This window comes from Phalacrocorax carbo, chromosome 3 (genome assembly GCF_963921805.1).
Source record: "Phalacrocorax carbo chromosome 3, bPhaCar2.1, whole genome shotgun sequence".
Classification (NCBI taxonomy): domain Eukaryota; kingdom Metazoa; phylum Chordata; class Aves; order Suliformes; family Phalacrocoracidae; genus Phalacrocorax; species Phalacrocorax carbo.
The window spans coordinates 83178788-83198854 of NC_087515.1; the positions used below are offsets into that span (position 1 = coordinate 83178788).

Genomic DNA, 20067 nt, shown 5'->3' on the forward strand with positions numbered 1-20067 from the left:
CTATTAAGACCTGGATTTTCCTAATAAATGAGAGAATAGCTATCAGCTGTTCCTCTGTGATAAAGTTTACTTTCATTAGGGTATCCTGGTGAAACCATGTGTGCAATATTTTCAATGATTGTTATCATCCCGCTTAGCTCCAGCTGGTATGCAGATCATTCTGAGCTGTTCCAGCAATGTAGCCTGCCTTTGCCACAGCATTGTTTTGGGTAAATGGTATGTTACCTATCATGTGATCATTCACCCAGCAAAATAATGTGGCAAATAAAGATTTAAGCATTTATAGCATTAAGTATTTCTTTATGTACTCCAGAATGTTGTATTTCTGAAATCAGGTTAATGGCTGTGACATTTGGCTGAATTTTTAGCTGGGTTCTTTATGGGCAACTGCTGGTGGGAGCCTGCAGGTGATAAAATAATTTCCTTTAATTCTTTTTTAGTCTTAATTAGTTTTGAATTCTGCATCTAGTCCTATGCTGAGAATCTCCCGCAAAACAGGATTTCCATCTACTCTTGGGAAATAAAAAATGCGGTATCTTAGAACTGTAAACTAAAGAAAACATATTCAATTCTCTCCATAACTAACAAAATTAATACATTTACGTGGAAGGTATTTCTCGCCTGAGGGTGACAAACAGCTAAATTCTGGTTTTGCCTAGGTGAGATGTGGATAATGCCGTGTTTAGTTGTATGACTTTGGAATTTACAAATGATCCATACTACAACTAATGTTAGAAACTCTGCCACTGCAGACACTATTCTGTTTTGGTATAAAGAATAATGTTATTTTTAAATGTCTTGTTCTTGAATTGCTGTGTTAAAGTGATTTGGTTGATCTGTCTTTGGCAAGCTATGATCATGTGGTATCTGTGGTAGGTAGATTTTTAAGACACAACATATAGCCCAAAGGTAAGTGTAGAATATAGAAATGTAGTCATTTGATTTAATAGGCAAGCTTTTCCCAATGTAAAAGAAGGTTCCCACTGGAGTGTGAGGTTGGCATGTTTACTGTTGGTCTTTTTTTCTCAGCAGTTTCTTTAAGAAGGTTGGACTAGATGATCCCTGAGGTCCCTTCCAACCTGTGACTCTGTGTAATGTGCAGTGGTGTGGAAAGCTAAATCTGAAGTTATCACAATATCGACTTTGAAGCAAAAGTTCTGCTATTCTGAGAGGATTGTGGGAAGAAAGTTAGGGAAAAAAGAAGGAAAAAAACCCACTGTATTTCATAGTGAGGTGCAGAGCCTTTGTAAGATGAACAGATCTTGACTAGTCGTGTCCGTAATGGCAGGACAGGAATGCATGTTGAAGTTTCTAATGAAATTGGAGTCTTTTACTGGAACTCCACACATGCCAGTTGGAGCAGTTCACAAGTTGTGCTGCTTTACCCCCGTTTCATCCACACAGAGGTAGTCAGCATTCCTTCTGTACTCAGTCATGCAGGGAGAAAAATGAAGGACATTATTGACTGTGTCAAAGAGGTCACTTCTAGATACCGAGTGCAGTGGATGTGCACGCTTTCCGTTCTTTGACATGATAATAACTTACATTAAGTTTCATCCAAAATTACTAAACTAGCCTGTTAGTGGAATTCCTGGACGTACTATCTATGGTATTTTCAGACCTCCTGCAAGCCAAGCGGTTCCAGTGTGGTCAGTATTTGAATGAGATGCATCAAAGGAAAACTGAAGAGTTTTATGAAGATAAGTCAGTGATAGCTGAGATAACTTTGAACAAATTGCAATATAGTAATGGAGTTTCCTGTGCCATAAATGAGCATATGAAATGATCAACATTACCAAACAAGAACTATTTGTGGCCCTTAATAATCAAAGATTTTAGGGTTTCTTTTTTTCACAAGTGAATAAAGCACAATGGCTGAATTTTGGTTTGGGTAGTTACACAATACCTACTCAGTGTCACTTGATACAGTGTTCTTTATCATGTCCTGCCCCGAAGCAATTTTATTGACTTTCTCTCCACTGTGAAACAGGAACTATTTTCCAGCCAGCAGGTGATTGTACCTTAGTGGTGAATAAGTAATTCCCATATGCATGATTGGTAAATTGCCTCGGGATTCATTGGCATAAAAGTCATTGCATGTGATGCTGTAAATCCCCAAAATAATGGGCTTAGATAATATGCAGAAGATTTATATTCTCATTTATTGCCAGTTTTAGCTACTTGTATATTAAAGCTGCATAAACAAATCTAGGATCATTCTATTCCAATCCAGTATCATGAAATGCCCTACTGAATGCCTATAATTTGTACTGCTTAAGTAATGTTAATCTACCTTTGTTGTGAGATAGAGATCAAAGTATCCTTTTGCTCTAAGTACCCAGGTTTCTTCTAAGTGTGCAGTCATTACAAAAGTTTTTCTGGCACACTTGAGATAATTTGTTAGACTTGTAATAATGGCATTTTTTGGTGGTGTTGTTGAAAATCTTTGCATGTTACAGTACTTCCTTTCATCCAACCATTTTAATTTTCTTGTTTGATGAACCCCTGTATCTTGAAAACTGTGAAATGGGTTTTATCTATCTAGTTAAGAAGAGTAATTGTGCTGTTGATTTGGGGGAGTAGAGCAGCTGAGTGCTAGATTTGTTCAGAGGTATACTGACTAGTCACGTGCGTGCTGTTCAAGAGATAATGTGCAAATGAGAGGGGTGGTCCAGGTAAGACTGTTTATCAAAGTGTATTAATCTCAATATTCAGAGTTTCTTCCCTGTTCTTTCCCTTCCCCAAAGCAATTATTCCTAAATGTAGAGGTTTTTGAATTTCCACATTAGGTCAAACCTTCTGTACTACTTCAGTTAAGTACAACATATTCTCCTTTTCACATACAACTTCAGTCGATATCTGCTTTACTTAGTCAAGATCATACAAGACAGATCAGCGAAGTGCCCTGTTCCGTGAAAGGGGCTGTTTTGTGAGGCTTGTCTATCTCCTTCCCTTGGCTAAAATTCCTTGACTATTTCATTCTTTTACCCTTATAAAAGATTAAAATCTGCAACTTTCTACAAAAGAGAAATGGCTATGGGAAACATTTTCTGTAAATCAGGTTATGATATTTTCCAGATACATATGAAGTGAAATAGAAATAGAAATTTACAACATATGTAAAGTTAAGCAGAATCAGCTTTCACTGGGAAAGTTAATTTTTAGATATTCTGAGAGCACACATCACATCACTGTTAAAATGTGTGTGGGTTTTTTTTATGTATTTATAGATATATATGAGAGCGTGTGTGTTTATGTGCACACTTACTAAGTCAGTTTTCTGTGTAAATTCCTTGTGAAGACCTGAAAAAAATTGTTCTGTTAATTAATTCTGAGAATTCTTATTAAGGTTTTTGTTTTTGTTTTTTTATGTCAACCTAACAAAGTTTTCTGGAGTGAAAGAATAATGTAACATTAATTATAATTAAATTATCTCAGACTGATGCTCTTATCATACTCTTATGTTTTACTTTAAGTTTCCTTTTCTCAGGATGTTTATCTGAGCATGTCTAATAATGTGGATAAAATATCTGAATAAAAATTATTATTATATACTGTTCCAATATAGTTTCTGGTATTGAGGTGACAGCTAGTAACAGCCAGTCGGGATAGGATAATATGTATTTCAGTGACAAAACCACAGTTATTCAGAATTTTAGGGTCAGTTTGGAATTATATCAGAAAGGGGAATTACTGAAGAAAGTTAAATTAACTAAGATTAAAATATAAAATGGAACAGTTTGGCAGTAGCTACTAAAAACAGCAGCTAAGAAGGTGCAGGTATATTACAGTGCAGTAATTACCAATATCCATATTTTAAGTTGGTAAGCAGATATTTCTCAGGGTGGATTCTTTCTTTTACAGTCAAATTTAGATCTGTGTGCATGTATATATACTTCATGTATAACAGCTATAGGCATTATTATTAATTTCATAATGAGAGCTTGTTCTTCTAAATTATTAGGGTCACAGTGATGTGAAAAATACAGGAACGTAGTTCATGGTGTGCTTTTACCAAACTATTCACACAAATGAACTTTTTCTGGTTCTCTCAGACGGGGAAGCCCCAGCCACCTCCTGTTCCCCAGTGTGCTGCAGTGTTAGGTGAGAATGGAAAGCTGAAGACCCCTCATCTCCCCATTCGGAAAGCAAATTCACATAATTGTCTATGACTTGGCCATGATTTACCTGCACAAATTATCTGTTGGAATATATCATAGGAAAAAGAAATGCCCAATCAACATGTAAGCAAATTTACATGTTCCTGTTACCTCTGATTTCTCACCTTAGGAATGCATCTTAGAAGGTAAACTTTCTTGTAAATATTTTAATTAGAAGCACTGATATGGAGGCAAATCCCTTGCTGATGTCAGAGAAACTGGACTTTTTTCTGATCTTCTTAAATAACCACCATGTACAATGTACTAAAAGCTGATTAAAGATAGCACTGTATTTACTTCTCATACCTGTCACAAGCAAACATGAATGCAAGAAATTACAAGTAAAATACAGATAGAGATTACTGTCTGCAGCATTTGTGCCTGCTGTAATGCATTTTAACAAGCCAGTCACGGACTCCAGAGACAGTCAGGGATGCCTTAACAACAGAAGTGAGTTGGTACGTTGGTTCATAGCTCTCTGGCTATGAAGGTCCGTCAGTTGTGCCATACATTCAGTACCATTTCCATGGTACCATTTGAAGATGGTAGCTGCTGAAGGCCACAAGCTGATGAAAGTAAACACAATTGATGACTGCAGTAAAGCGATTTACAAAAATGACTGGCTGTGCTTCCCCCATACTTGTTCATAACAAAATTCTGCTCTCAGGACTATAAAATCTCAGAAGGCACACTTTCTTGCTATCAAGTGAGTGCTGTGGGTTTGTCTTTTCTGTGCATTGGTTTCATAAGGCCTTCAGGCTAGCAAGTTTTTTCTTTTAATAATTTTTGGCTGACTCTGCCACGGATTTTCATTATGTGTGTCACTATTACTACCGTATAATCTGAACATAAAAAACATGGTGCTGTAACAAATGACTTCACAGCATTGACAGTTATAGCGGGACCATTTCAAGGCTGATGAAAAATTTCCCGGAGAGATCTCAGCTCAGGTTTACATAGGCTAAACAGGAAATGATTGCCACCATTCACATTAAATCCTAAATGTTTTGTGTAACTTCATCTACATTTTATGTTCCTGCACGTCTCTCTGTCTTTCTCAGCTGATGAAATTCCACACTTCCTTAGATTGGAGAAATAAGTTCATGTTTCAAGGTTTGTTGTTCTTGCTAAGCTCTACAAGTTTTGAGATTTTAAACATATTATTTAAACGACAGTAAAAAGTTCCTTCAGTTTTTGATTGTTTAAATTTTACATACTTTGTAAATTTTTATGATACCTAGGGGTTTGTTATTGCTTTTTCCCAATGGACTACTAATGGAAGTTAGCCTGTCTAGCCCATGTGCTGGATGCTGTTAGGATAAAACTGCCTTTGACTTTCACACCTCTCAGGGGACGAGTAATTGTTGTGTTCAAACAGCCTGTAATTGTGATCCCGCTGGCTTTCTCAGTACGCTTCTGGCTATTAGAATCATTAAACAACTCAGCACCTGTTAACAGCATTGTAAATATTCAACCCTGCTTGTGTGCAGGTTGAGTCCAATATAGGAGAAGCCTTACAGAGCCCAGGCTCATAAATTAGAGCTTCTGACAAGTCAATTATTGTGAAACTGGGCTTCACTGTGAAATAAATGAAATGGTGTGCTGATAAAAAGGTAGGCTGTCTGTTTATAGCAAAGGGAAAATAATGACTAGATGATTCAATGCAGTGAGCATGAAACTGCATTGTTTTTATTCTTTATCTGTAATTAAATAGTTAGGTAATATAGCTTCATAGAGGAACTCACGTACGATGCAGTTTTTATACTTGGGACATACCAACATGCAGAATTCAACTTGCATTTATGCCTGTGCATTCAAAATACTGTCTAATGTCATGATAGCTCTGTTTTCACTAATGATTTTAACATAGTCTTTCTAGATTAATGGCTTTGCTTTTTATTAGGGGAAAATGTGCTGAGTGACGAAGAAGCTCCTGTGGGTGTGCTCAAAATTATATTTACCCCATTACAGATAGTAGTTAAAACACACTGGTACCACTTTACTCAAGATTAGAAACCATTTAAGATTTTTCTTTACAGTGTTTTATTTGCACTAGGCAGCTATATATTTACTCCTCTTACAAAAAAATTACCAAAACCCAGCAAATTTAAAATTTACATAGTTTTTAAAAGGCATTATAATGCCTTTTATGATTATGACTCCAGTGTGAAATGCTGCAAAGGCAGAGCACAAGATAAAATCTGTTTGAATGACTGTCTTAAATTTCAGTCTCAAAAAAGAATTTTAGTGTCTTCCTTTATTTTATCGGTATTCAGCATCAAGGTTGTGGTACTGCAAATAATAGTGCTGCAGTGATACGGTGAAAGTCTGAATACCATGACAACAAAGTGCCTTAATTAGAATCATTTCAGTAGTGTTGTATTCAATTTAGAGAAAAATATTAATGAATCATTAGTGGTTTAGATGTATAAAATAGAAAATCTTTTCACATGCTTAAACAAGTTATGTAGTTAATTTGCTCGATTATTTTCAGAAAGTAAATAAAATGTTACAAAGTAATTTTTGCTGATAAACAGAATCTAAATGTGTTCAGTGATAAGAGGTCAGGCAGGTAAAAAAGGTGCAGATGGAATTATTGACCATTTTTTATCATTACTACATTACTTTAGTAAATTTAAAAGGGGACTCATGAAAATTAAGTTGCATTGAAAGCAATGTCAGAGTACTTTTGCTGTAGCTTTCTTTACATAATAATACATAAAATAAGCTTTCTTTACATAAGGCTCGTAATGTATGGCTGTCTACCATGTAAAACTTTTTAGTCAATATAAATATTTGGTTGGGTTTGGGACAATGGCTATATTTTCAATATTTGAGATCATCTCAGCATGGACCCATGTAAAATATCAGAGAGTTGAATATTCCACTGCCATATATATGTACTTTGTTGCTGTCTAATGTAGCTGACTGTTTCCTGCTATCAGAACAGATTTTTTTAATCTTTTTCTTATGGTAGTAGTGTTTTACTCCAACTTTACCCAGTTATAAGTGAACATTCAAAGCATCAGAGAATTAATAATAAGGGAAAAAAATCTGGAAATTACTGCTCTTTAGCATGCAGGCTTTTTTCAGTTATGCTATTGCTATTCAAAAAGATAAATGTTAAAAACTGTTTAAGAAAATAATAATGCAAATCAGATTCTGTTAATGGAACAGTCATGAAGGGATGCTTGTACTATATAAAAACGCAATTCCATCTTTTGAGATTTGCTAACAGCAGCATTACAGTAAATCAAATAGAGCTGAAGTCAGAGAATGGGCTTCATCTGCCCAAATATAGCAGCAACAACTGAACTGATTGTCTAAAGTTCTTTTTTTTCAGTCAGCAATTACATATCACCTCATCCTAAAGCAGATATAGGAAATACTTCAGATGAATAGCATTCTGCAAGCGCACGTTTCTCTCCATTGGCAGTGAAGAGAGTTAAAAAGACTAACTCAGGTCTATCTTTAACTGTGTAAAATCAGCTAAAATGAATCTCAGCACACTGTTTTACAGCCTGTTGTTCACCTGCACAAAATAGCACTGAAAGAACCTACTCTCCATTACAGCATGGGGTGTTGTTTCCAGTGGGGATGCTGAGTACATCGTGACAGTAGGAAATTTTAGTAAAGCAGCTAGTATGAACAAAGGAACATCTTTCATCGTTGCAGCAATCTCAGTAGTCTATTTTTGCAACAGTATTTTACAGAATTAAATGAGCAGGGACAGCCTTTTTTACTGTGCTTTTTAACATTTCAATAAATCATCAATATTTTTGTTTAAACTCCACTTTGAAATAGCATTATTCAGTTGCTCTGCTTTTATTCAGAATTTCTAAACTTTCTGAGCACGCTCAGTTTTTCTTTACTGCTCATTGAATTTAATTGTTACTTTCTGAATCAGTGCCTTTGTTGAATCTAGGGCACAATTTCTTACTACATTTTTATCTGGAGTTTTCTAGGTTTAAAAGCTCTCCCTGAAATTATGCTAGTTTGTGTGAGTAAGAATCTTATAATACAGCTTAAGTTCTAAAGTTAAGGAGTGCAAACTTCAGTCACTGGGTCTTTCTTATATGCTGGCATAACAATATGTTTTGGCACCCTTTATAAACATTTTTCCTTGATACAGATAACTAAGAACCATTGTTATTATACATAGTTTTCTAAACAATTGTACCTGAAAAAGAACACATGAAGTAACCACATTGACAAATACCCTATTCCTTCTTTTAGCAATTGTGACTTTCAGAATAAAATGACGCCGAAATATAACAACAAACACCAACATTTGGATTGGTGTAAGGTTACTTTTTCAAGAGATGTCACTATATGCTTAGTTTTTATTTTCAGAGTTCCAGGATATAAGCACAGTTGCTATCTTCGGTGGGTTTTCTTCCCTCCCCTCAAAGTTAAAATACTGTTGCTTGTGTTAGTGTTGCTTGTTCACTTTCGTACTTATATGATCAGGAAAATACACTTAGGCAATCAGGAAAATTTTCCCACTAACAAAATCTAGCCAGTCCAGTTCTGTTTGCGCTAACCTTTCTATTAATAGACAGATAAATTACCATCTTTCCATATGTACATGCTTGTATTATGTTGCTTACTCACACAAACCATTTAAGAATCATTAATTTCTTGTTAGACTATATAAGGGAATAGTTCTGTGTTTAATTGTTTAATGTGGATATTTGCTGTTCCAAGTATTTGCATGTATTATAGCAGCCTTGTAAGTTTTCTTACAAGATGTTATTGTTAAAAATCTTCAGACTGTAAAAAGTATTCATGTAATGCATCTGTTTTCAATTTATCTAGTTACTATAACTTGGATGATGTGAGCCATGACACTATGAATAAATACCTCTCAAGCCTTGTTGAGAAATCTCTCTTTGATTTGGAATGCTCCTACTGTATTGAAATTGGGGAGGTAAGACTAATCTGTGCCTTACAAGATTCAGTAAGATACATGCTCCCAAAAGTTGGGAACAGCAAGATACATGCTCCTGATTTCAGATGTAAAGTTTGTCTGTGGAGCTGTTTGTAAGACTTAGTTGAAAACTGAGTTTAACTGGGATTGCAGCTAAATTATGAGGCTAAATCATTTTTGCTGTTCTCTCTTATGTAGTAGTCTTAAAATATTTTACAGTTTGGAAGGCACCATTTGTATTGGACTGTGTAGGAACCATGTGTATTTGATTCCTCTTCTAACAGGATAATCGCAGCATTGAACCTCTGACATACGGCCGCATTGCTTCCTATTACTATCTGAAGCATCCAACTATTGGAATGTTCAAAGATCAGTTGAAACCTGAAAGCAATATTGAAGAATTGCTCTTAATTCTAACAGTAAGTGCTGATATTTTCTTAACTTAAACATATGTAACTCATGACTCTTAAAGACACAAGTGTATGAAAAAACACCCTGAAATTAAGAAAAGCCTTTCTTCCCTCATCTGTAATTTCATTTTTTGTTGTTTTGAGTAATATACCTGAAGCATTTTTGATGTTTCAAGTGTTTCATCTAATCAATACATCAAAATTACTGTATACACCTGTTTCTCTGCTTATGTCCCTTTATAATGTTCAGGAGCTATACAAATCTGATATTAATTTTTCTCTAAGTAAGTTAGGTATAGTACTAAAATGCCAGAATAACAACCGCATGTCAACATCCTAAATCTGTACCAGGGCCTTGACTTTGCACTGGGACAGTCTGGAAGACACAGAAGCTTTAAGAAGTGGGGGAGATATATGGAGAAGACCTGTTTCCTAAAATGACTTCTTTTCCTTCTCCCAGTCACCTCACAATCCTTGAGGTCATAACCTGCAATAATGCCAGCTCATACACTTAGTCTAGTGACTGTTTAGTAAAGAAGTGCAACGCAACGCAAAAGATTTTAGGGTACAAGCCTGGGGACACGGTGTACAATGAAGTGTGGTAGTATTGTGTTCTTATCATAAAAGAATCAAGTTTTACTCCATTTTCCTTTTTAAGTACTTAAGTAGTTATATCTACAAAATTTTCATTTTCAGAATGGTATAACTCCACTTGTACACACATATTTGAAAACAAGAAGTGCCTGAATGTCATCCAGGAAATCTTATTTCTGCCCACTTATGATTATAGTCTCTGTTATATTGTATACATTATACAAGTGGCCCAAATTCTTTAATATTCTGATTTCCAAGTGTCAACTTCACAATCTAGAGTCCCGTCTTATAGTATTTACATATGTTACTTTTATATTCATTATTGTTTTTACATGCTGCCAAAACTTCTCTGGGGAGAAATGCAAGAAGAAAAATAAAAATAGTGCTATTCAACAGTTTGCATCTCAACAGAACCTGATCAGCATTTTATGACACTAGGCAAGCCACTTTTCTAGTACAGAGACTTTCTGTCTGATAAATTTAAATCACCTGCTGCAAACATTCGGAGTGTTACAGCTCAGAAATAAAGGCCACAGTAATCTTTTATAATGGAAAGTGTTAGACAGCCTAAATAGGGGAATTGCTATCACTGACCCTGCAATATCTGTTGTTCTGTTGTCAGAAAACATTGCAAATTATATGAAATGAAATTCAGTGTATTCGGCTGAATTCAAAATGGTAATCAACCACAATTCTTATATATGTTGCATGTAAAATAACTGAAATTTTAAGAACAAATAGCCACTAGTGAACAGAAGTTAAATAATACAATGTTGAGTATTCAAGGTGAGAGCTTTACTCCAGCTGCTGTGTCTTTAAAATCTCTTCTTCTCTTTAGAGAAAATTTTCTCCATCTAGAAATTTCAGAGTATTTTTTCAGACAAATTTGGACAGGGAAAGTTTGAGAATAGCATTAGCAGAGATGGGGGACATTTCATGACACCGCCTAAACTAGTGAGCAGCATATGGAAGATGAATGACGGGAGCAGAACCTAGTGCTGCCTGTCTTATGTCAGGGCTTGTCATCTGTTTGAACAGCTTGCATCCATGAAGCGCAAAGGTAAATGGCAAATATTTCGATTGTAGATGAAACCTAGGACCCTACTATGGGCCAGAGATTGTGAGATTTAAAATTCATTAATCTTGCTTTAATGCTTTCTAATTTATTTTTTTTTTCTGGAAGTATAGTCTTGGAAGTTGTCCATTTACAGCCTTAAGAGGAATGAGACTAAAAAATAAATCAGTTAGGGGTCAAAACGTGCCACATGTGTCAGTTTCAAAGATGAAAAGGATGTATGAATGCTGGATGCCACTATACCTGACAATTTTTCCTTAGTTTTTATGCTTAATGTTAAGATGTTAATTTTCAGAATTACTAATGGAATTACTATTCTGCCTGTTGAAGGTGTAAATGGAAAGGTTTTTTTTTTTCAATCTGATGTAGTGCTGAAAAGAATTGCCATTTCAACAGTTATTGCCAAGGATTCCCGATTTCCACCCCCACCCCCCCCAGACACTGTGAATTAATGAGTTTTATAATTACAGCAGTTGCTTCACACCTCTATTGTTAACCAATGACATTACATCTGCCTTGCTCCACTGGTGCCCTCCTCCTTCTTATTGAAGCATTTAGCAGTTTTGGCAATAGGGAATTACATGGCATGGGGTAAGTAGTCTAATTAGGTATAAGTGAAAATCCTGAGGGAAAAGGATATTTAAAAAGTAATTTGAAGAATCTCTTAATGATGCTGGAACTGAAAGCTGTAGCTATAGTACAAAAAGGCCTGTTATCATTGCGAAACAATTATAATTGTGGTTATTCTGCTGATCACTCAGTTTTAAAGTTGCAAGTTTTAGACTGTGTCATTTAAGAATAACCACCCAAAACATTTCTCAAATGCAGTTGCAGTATTTTGTAGATGTGACACGTGGGTCTTTTTTTTGTCGGCATTGTTCAGAATCTTGCAAACCTTTAGATGTTTACAAGTTGTGTGATGTATTTGAGGAAGGCAGAAGTGTACAGTTGTGACAAAGAAAATACTGATGTTTTGGGTTTGAAATGGGGTATATACAAGTTTTTGCCAAATTGCTCCACAAAAGTTTGTTTAAAACAAAGCTAGGAAAAAAGCAAGATTGCATTCAAGTATTCTGAAATTTACAATTGTATTAAGGGTTTTAAATCTGAGTTTGATTAAGGGATTTTGAGTTTCAGACTGATATTTTGCCACGCTGATGGGAGCGTTCAGAATTCAGGATCGTTCACCAATGAATTATCAATTAATCTTTGCAACTCACATGAAAAAGTAGTTTTGAGTCATCCTGAGTTTAGTGCTGATGGGTGTGTGACAAAGTGACAAAAAAGTCACTTGATAGCAAGATTTGTTTCCACTTAATAGTCAAGACCATTCATAGTCTTCTCCAGTATCTGTTCTTTTCTCTGGTTTTATTTTATCTTTTCATTTGATCATCAGATAGCATTTTGCAAGATCAAATGAATTGTTTTCAGTATGGTTTAGGGGTTGAAGTATCCATAACATGCACAGAAATATGTCACATGGGAACAGCCCCGCAGTCACGTTGGAAGTATACAGTTATAAGTGATACAAATAGGTGGGGTACAATCCCCTCGCGCTTTCCCTTCTCCTCTCAGTAAATCTGTACTCGGTATGTTTAATCTGTCTTGGATTTGCAGTTAGCAGGCAAAGTTCAGATTCAGTTACTTTTGTAACTGACTTATGCTAGTGGACATGTAATTTTTCTGAGACAAAATGTTTGATGCTTTTCCATAGAGCTTTCTTTAAAACTTTCCTAACCGTGCTTCAGACAGTAGTAATCCAAATGAGCTTAATCACTGTTGAGTTATGGTGCTTCTTGCATTAAGTATTATTGATGAGAAAGTGTTCATGAATTATTACTGACAGGCTGGATTTCCCTGAGGTACCTAAAGACTGTTTCCTTTTATTCTGGAAGTTAGGTGCAGAGATTAAAACAGAGGTCTAGCTAAAAAAGAGTGAGAGATACTTTGGGGAAATTTTTGTCATTTTCTGTACTAAAGAGGCAGTCACCACAAATCTTTTTGAAATCACAGGTAGGTTTGTTGTACCTTGAGGAAAGGAGGTCTGTCTTGATGATTGATCAGGACTGCAATGGCTAGATGCACTAGCTTCATGATTTTGGGTGATTTGTTACTTCTCTTACCTGGTTATCTGGTTAATATTCTTACTTACAGAGCAAATACGTCATCGTATCTGTTCATACTGGACAGTGAGGGGGAGAACATTACTGTCTTTCATCCCTTGTTTTATCTGCATGGTGTCCCTTATTTCTGTTTTTGAATTCTAGCTACAAGAGAGGACTGGTTGGGTTTATTCTGCCTACTGCTGTCTTTCATGTAAAGTGGTTATAAGAGCTGGGTTTCTTTCTAACTGGGGAGCTTAGGGACACAACATGGTATTCGTGTTACAGTGGGGCATATGTATCCATCTTTCTGTGATATAAGCATGGGCTTATAAGTTCGGTATCCACATACCTCTTCCTGATATTTCTATCTGATAATTGACACGGGTTTGTTACGCTGGCTTGTATTAGACTAAGTATTTTGGAACTCAGCGGAAAATCTGTCATTGCTGGATTAGCAGATTTGGAAGTTAGAAGGAGGAGGGTCATGAAACAGGTGCTCTCCATGCCAGATACACAGATAACAAAAGAGCAAAGTTATTAATGCTTTATCTGTCTTTCATTACCTGTTAGGTATTTGTACTACGAGATTCTAGGTTAATCTATAGCTTTATTTTCAGTTCATCATCATTGGCACATCCTAGTCTAACCAGGGAAATATACAAGTCTTTGTGAATATTCACACTGTCAGCCTAAAATAAATTTATTTCTGTAGCAGGATTCTATCTGAAAGCTGCTCATTCGGTCCCCCATGAAGGGGCTACAAAGGTTTTTGACTCAGTGATAGACCATCTTTTCAACTGGTCTCCAGTTAGGTGCCATGGAAGGAAGAATTAATAAGTTGCAAAAATATTGTCCAAGAAGAAGCTAATGTGAGCTGTTTTGTGTAATATTTTCTCTGCAAGACATGGCAGAAACATTGCTTTTGGTTTTTTCAAGATATGATGTAAAACTGGTTTTCTGAAAAAAATAAGATCACTTTTCCTCAGTCAGTCGTTTTCTAGTTTAAACTTACACTTGCATTTAATTTAGAGGGAAATAAAGGTGCTACTATGATTTTCTTCAAGGTGTAAAAGTACAGCAAGACTGTATTCATCATGTTATTCTTTTTAAATATGGCATTTCAGTGTCAAGAATATAAATACTTTATTATGTAAACTTTATATCAGATGAAAAGCAACTATGTTACACGCTAACCTTTAAAGAATGTACGTATTTGATTTCACATATATTGTGCATTCTCAGCAACATGAACACGACTGCTGTAGCCACTCTACAATTAGCAACAGGCCTCAGCCATTACGCATATTTTAGTGACCCCTTATAACAGGAGAAAACTGTTACCTCTTACAATTAAACCTTTTCTTCACAATAAAGCCATACCTCGGACTGTTCAATGTATACATTTCATCCTAAACACAGGCATTTCCAGGATCATTTATGTAATTTTTATACAGCCTATATTCTCTGCATTTTAATATTTTAAAACATTTGTGCTTCAGTTCCCACTTGGAACATCTAGATAGTATCACAGTGTGTTTAATAAAATAGTTTAAATTTGAAAATTATCTTTGGCTCCATGAAAATAAAACAAAATGCTACAGTGAATTTTAATAGCATCCAAATTTCATCATCTATATCCAGTATATTCAAAATATCTTGTACTTAGCAGAAAGGGTGCTTACACACATGAATACTCACTCACATATTAAATTTGTCTTGATTTTTCTCTAGCCCCAGTAGATGGAGCAGTTTTGAATGTTGCTGTAGTACTTGAATATAGTGATTTTTTTCTAACATCATGACACAATTATTTCTTTTTCCAAATGATTGTTTGATTTCTAGTTTGAAAGCGTCATATGCTGCCTGCCTTGCCAGAAAATCACAATCAGTTGGTAAATCAAGATGACAATGCCCACCACTGACAGCAGATTGAATATGACATAACTTTTTCATTTTTATGGCATCAGTAAGAAAGAATTACATTCAAAACCAGAAAATATAAAACCTTCCCATCTCCAATACACACGACTTTCTAATCTCCAATTAACACATCTCCTTTTTTTCCCCTCCAACATTCTTATTCAACTTCTGTCATTACTTGCTAGTTGGAAAAACTCAATCAATACTCAGGAAAGTTAAAATAAAACCTGTTTTAAAGTTGGAAGTTAAAGGTTTCTGACATACATTTCCCACGAGGTAGGCCATACGATGAGAACTGTTATCTGGGAAATAATATAGTATCTTTATTTTTTCTTTTTTTTTTTTCTTTAATTAGTTTTGATTGCAGTGCAGCATCCAAGGGAAAAACTTATGAAAGTGTATATAGCTGTGGTAGTGGAAGCCAGTAGCCTTAGGCTAGATCCCCGTTTCAAACAGCTGCTTTAGTAACTGTTTCTGTCAGAAAAAAAAAATTAAGAAATAAATTTCTTTAACAGGAGCTATCAATGGAGTTATAGCAGCAAAACACTCATGTATACCAGTGAAAACTATTTTGATGAGCCAGGAAGCTATTATACTTGTATCCGCTAGGGTAGATAAGAGTACCGTCCTGGGCTTGTACTTAAAAGTGTGAACCTTGGCTACCATCTGTGGCAAATCAGTGCTTGTCCTTGGTATATATGTTAGAAGCAAGTTCAGTGATAGCAAGTTTGGTTTAGCTGACTGCAGGCAATTCAACCGTGCACCATTTATTTATTTATCACAAAAGCCTTTTACTTACCACTTGGTAGTTAGACTTGTAGCCATCATCATTAGGCGATATTTCAAACTATGCATAGTTGTGTATATGCAGCTGATACTTTGTAAAGTATTCCTACTGAAAATGAAATGGCTGTTTTTCTGCAGGCATGTCATATGGCTCTATTTTCAAATATACAACATATTTGTTGAAATAATTTTTATGTTTGTCGAAACAAAACTGAGTTCTAAACTGCACCTTTATTGAGGTAAAGCTGAACATTTTATAATACGCAATGCTGCTTTGATAAATCACTGTGGGTTCTCATGCCCCAACTAGCCCAGAAGGCAGCCTTACAAGCTCGGTGTGCCTTTACCAAGTCAGTACAAGTCCTACCTACTTCACGACTCCCGATTCGTAATTAAAGTGTGATAGGGAAATTTAGCCCCTCTGCAGCCTGCAGTTCTTTTGTCTTCACCAATTTCCAGTTATTGCCTTTGCTTTTGATAGAATCATACTATTGTGCTATAAATTATAGCAGTTACGGTGATATTGCCAGTGAATCTGTTTGCACGGAATTCAGTTCACTTAGTGACACCAACTCGGCCTGACTGACTGCTGTCGAAAGTCACACAAATGTTTTTCTCTGTCAGCAAAGAAGTTATGGCTCAGACTTGTAAAACTGGTAAGAAAGAGGATGGCATTTTGTAGCTTGTTCTCTGATTGGAACAGAAATTTCAGAATAAGGATTGGTTTGACTGAAATAATTGCATCATACAAGATTGGTATCCAATATATATTGTTCCTTTAGCATAGTGGTTTTGTAAAAAAAGGACATAAGAGGATTACTGATCAGTCCTTAATGAAGTATCTGACACTTGTATTTTCTTATTTACATTTAGATTCTTTCTTTGTCTCATTCTTTTTTTTTCCCCCTGATGGAACCTGGCTAGCTTCAGAAGGCTGAATTTTATTTTAAATGTTGATGTTATGTATTATCACAGATGAACTTCTAAGAAATCATCCTCCCCTGTTATTTGCCTAGTATTTAAAAGGTGCTTTATTTCACAGTTACTTAGGTAGCTCATGCTATGTATAATGTTAGAAGAAATTGTAGAGGGATTTTTGCTACCAAAAGGCCAAAACTTTTCTTAGCATTTGAAAAAGTTAATATATATATTTGTAAAGTTGGTATAGCATAGTAAGCTTGATTTCAGAGGATAAGCAGTTGCAGATTTTCTTGACCTCTGCAGCTTAATGAATGTGGGCCAGGCATCCAGCAAAATATTGGAATTGTTGTATGTAAAAACTGACAAATTATGCACTTTTCTAAGTTATTTCATCTGGGGTGATGCTCGAACACAGGTTTCCTTAATTTAAAGTGGATCGTTGTCCTGTTTCCCATGGAAGAGTCAAATCAGACATCACCAATTTGGTTGGGCTGCCCACATGCTAACTTCCCACTGCCTTTCCTTTCTGTCTTCCAGTGGAAAAGACTAGCAAGCCAGCAGAGATTATTCAAACTACTAGCTTTCAGAAAAAGAAAATATCTCAAGTCTATTCCTCTCACCTCAGAGGGTGACAAAATGGCTAAAAACCCTCTCACAACAGGTCTCTTGCATCCTTCCGTCAAGGTGAAGGCATGGTACTATGTTCACTTGTATTTATTTAGTGTGTGTATGCATGCCTACTTCCAAAATATTTTTAGGTACAACTGATGCATACAATATTAAGAAATTTTATCTGAAACACATTAAATCATTGAATACACAGTATTCTGTAGGTTAATGAGATTAATTCCAACTGTTCTATCATTTGCTTAAGGCAGCAAGCAAATGTAAACAACATGAGGTGTAGATAATAGATTATTTTTTCTTTTGTATATGTCTGCCTTAACATTTACTGTATGCAGTCATATAAGATGCTAATTTTTAATACTTCTTTAGCTATAAGAATGCATGTTTGCTTTCTCTTGATTCACACAGAACAGATGGATGCTTGACTGCCTGCTAATCCACAGCTGGAATGGTTTCAGCGGTTTCCACGTTGCTGGGTTAGAGTGGCTTTTCTAGTGGACTGAGAGGGCAGCAAGAGAAGGATATCATTATTCATCAGTATCCCAGTGGGATCGCTGCCAGCAGAGATTAATTTTTTCTGTTATGCTTGTAAAACAAGCTCAGGTGGAGTCTCTAATCCTCAGGGCACGGGTGGCAGATCAAGGAAGATGCTACAAAGCTAGTTAATTTTCAGATTCTAGGGGAAACAGAAGCTCTGTTAGATGTATAAATACATGATTGCAAATTTAAGTAGCTCAAATCCAAATGGGATCTTCCTAGACATCTGGTACTGAAAATCTCTATTTTCTTTGTCTTTTAAAAGAAGTTCTTAAAACTTTACACCAGAGGCAAAATATCTGCAACTCTCTTAATCATCAGTTATCTTTCCATTTTATTTATTTTTTCATACAGCTCTCACAGTATACTTTAGATTAATGCCTTTATTTACAGGTAGAAAAAACAAGGTATAAGTCTTTGTGGGAACACTTAGTTTACAGTATTCTCACAAATTTGTGTGCAGTGACTATCACCACGAAAAATTATCACTTGCCATCCAAAAAGGGTTAGATCTGCCCTAGTAATGCATGGTACGTCCCATTCAGGTAATGGGATGTTCTGTTAAGGTCAACTGTGGTACAAGGGCTTTTTTGCCATGTTACTCACTGTATCAGGCCTCTGGTCATTGATGACAGAAATGTTGGTATAACTTCCTCAAATCAAGCACACCAATAACTGACAGATAGTCAATTTGTCTAATAGACTTCAAATATTTTTCCTTTTACTGACTTTTTGTTTCCTCAGTGATTACCCCTTTTCCCCACCCTGGTAATTATCAGAGTCTTCCGTCTCTGTGTTACCTTGAGTTCACAGAGCTACCTCTGCGTAGCTCTTGAGTTCTTCGAAACATTGGGTCAGATTTTCAAGCAATGTTAATGCACATAGTTACACTGAAACGAGTGGAGATGTGCCAGTTTTTATCAGCAGGGAACTACCCTTATTGAAATTACTTGCAGCAGCTGTCGCTTCCTCTTACAGTTGTGTTTTTTTATTATTATATTAAACTCTTTTCATTTAAAAGTGCTCAGAGTGAGACCAGTAGCTTTGGCTTGCTGAAAAGACATTGTGCATGTAGGCACCTTCCAAGTTTCCCATATACTTCTGCCAGTTCATATTGTTCTTCTATTATTCTGGGCTTGAGCGTCTCTTGAACAGAGGCTGCTAGTCATTTCACCACATGATGACAGGTATTCACGCCTGTGAACTTCTTATTCTCTTTTGTCTCTGGTCACATAGTAGTCTAGATCCGGAATTTAATCCAGTACAAAAATACATCAGTGTGCATTTGTGGCTCCCCACTAGGGGAGCTGCCACAGGTCAGCAGATCTGAAATCCAGTTTTCAACACACAGAGCTTTTACAGCTTGCCATATACAGTATGTATGGGCCCCATTTCACATAAAGAATTAGTAGCGCTTACTCCTGTCTCCATGCAGAGTAGCATTACCTTAATGCAGAGATCTGTTAACTTCTTCCCTGGGTCTGGGCTTTGCACTGGAAGATCCCAGTGGAGGATCAAAGCCAAAGATGGAAAATGACTGATCGCTTTCCCGGGGAAAGCTGTGTGCCAAGATTTGCTATTACAATTTTTATTGCTATCATCATCTCAATCAGTAGTTGGGCCAGCTGATTCAGCCAAGCTCAGCTTCAAAACGTGGACCAACGTCCAAATGGAACTGAAGTAGATTTCTCATGACAATCAGATTTTCGAACGTATACTCAGAGAGATTTTCCCAGTTAAATGTTAGCACATTACTGAGTTCATGCACTGAAAAGCTTTTCTGTTAATGGAATACCATTAGTTTCAATACAGCCAAAAACAGTCAGTTTTAAATCTTTCTATAATATGACTTGAGATGACAGGGGAAGAAAGTTATGGGTCACTGCCCCATCTAGGTATTAAGATTAAAAAAAATGGCGTGATGATAATGTATTCAGAATGTGCAGGTTCAAAGCGTTCTCATGAAAAGTAATAGGAAAAGTCAGGCATCTTGGAGAACCGA

At 35.9% G+C, this 20067-nt stretch overlaps 1 protein-coding gene across 3 annotated transcripts in view; it reads left to right on the forward strand.

Moving 5' to 3' along the window:
* Nucleotides 1-20067, forward strand: part of ASCC3 (activating signal cointegrator 1 complex subunit 3) — a 288816-nt gene that overhangs the window by 238603 nt on the left and 30146 nt on the right. For all 3 annotated transcript variants that reach the window (XM_064447556.1, XM_064447557.1, XM_064447558.1), the window contains 2 exons: nucleotides 8979-9090; nucleotides 9375-9509. In XM_064447556.1, coding sequence (XP_064303626.1) covers nucleotides 8979-9090; nucleotides 9375-9509 — 247 coding nt within the window. The remainder of the gene's footprint in view (nucleotides 1-8978; nucleotides 9091-9374; nucleotides 9510-20067) is intronic.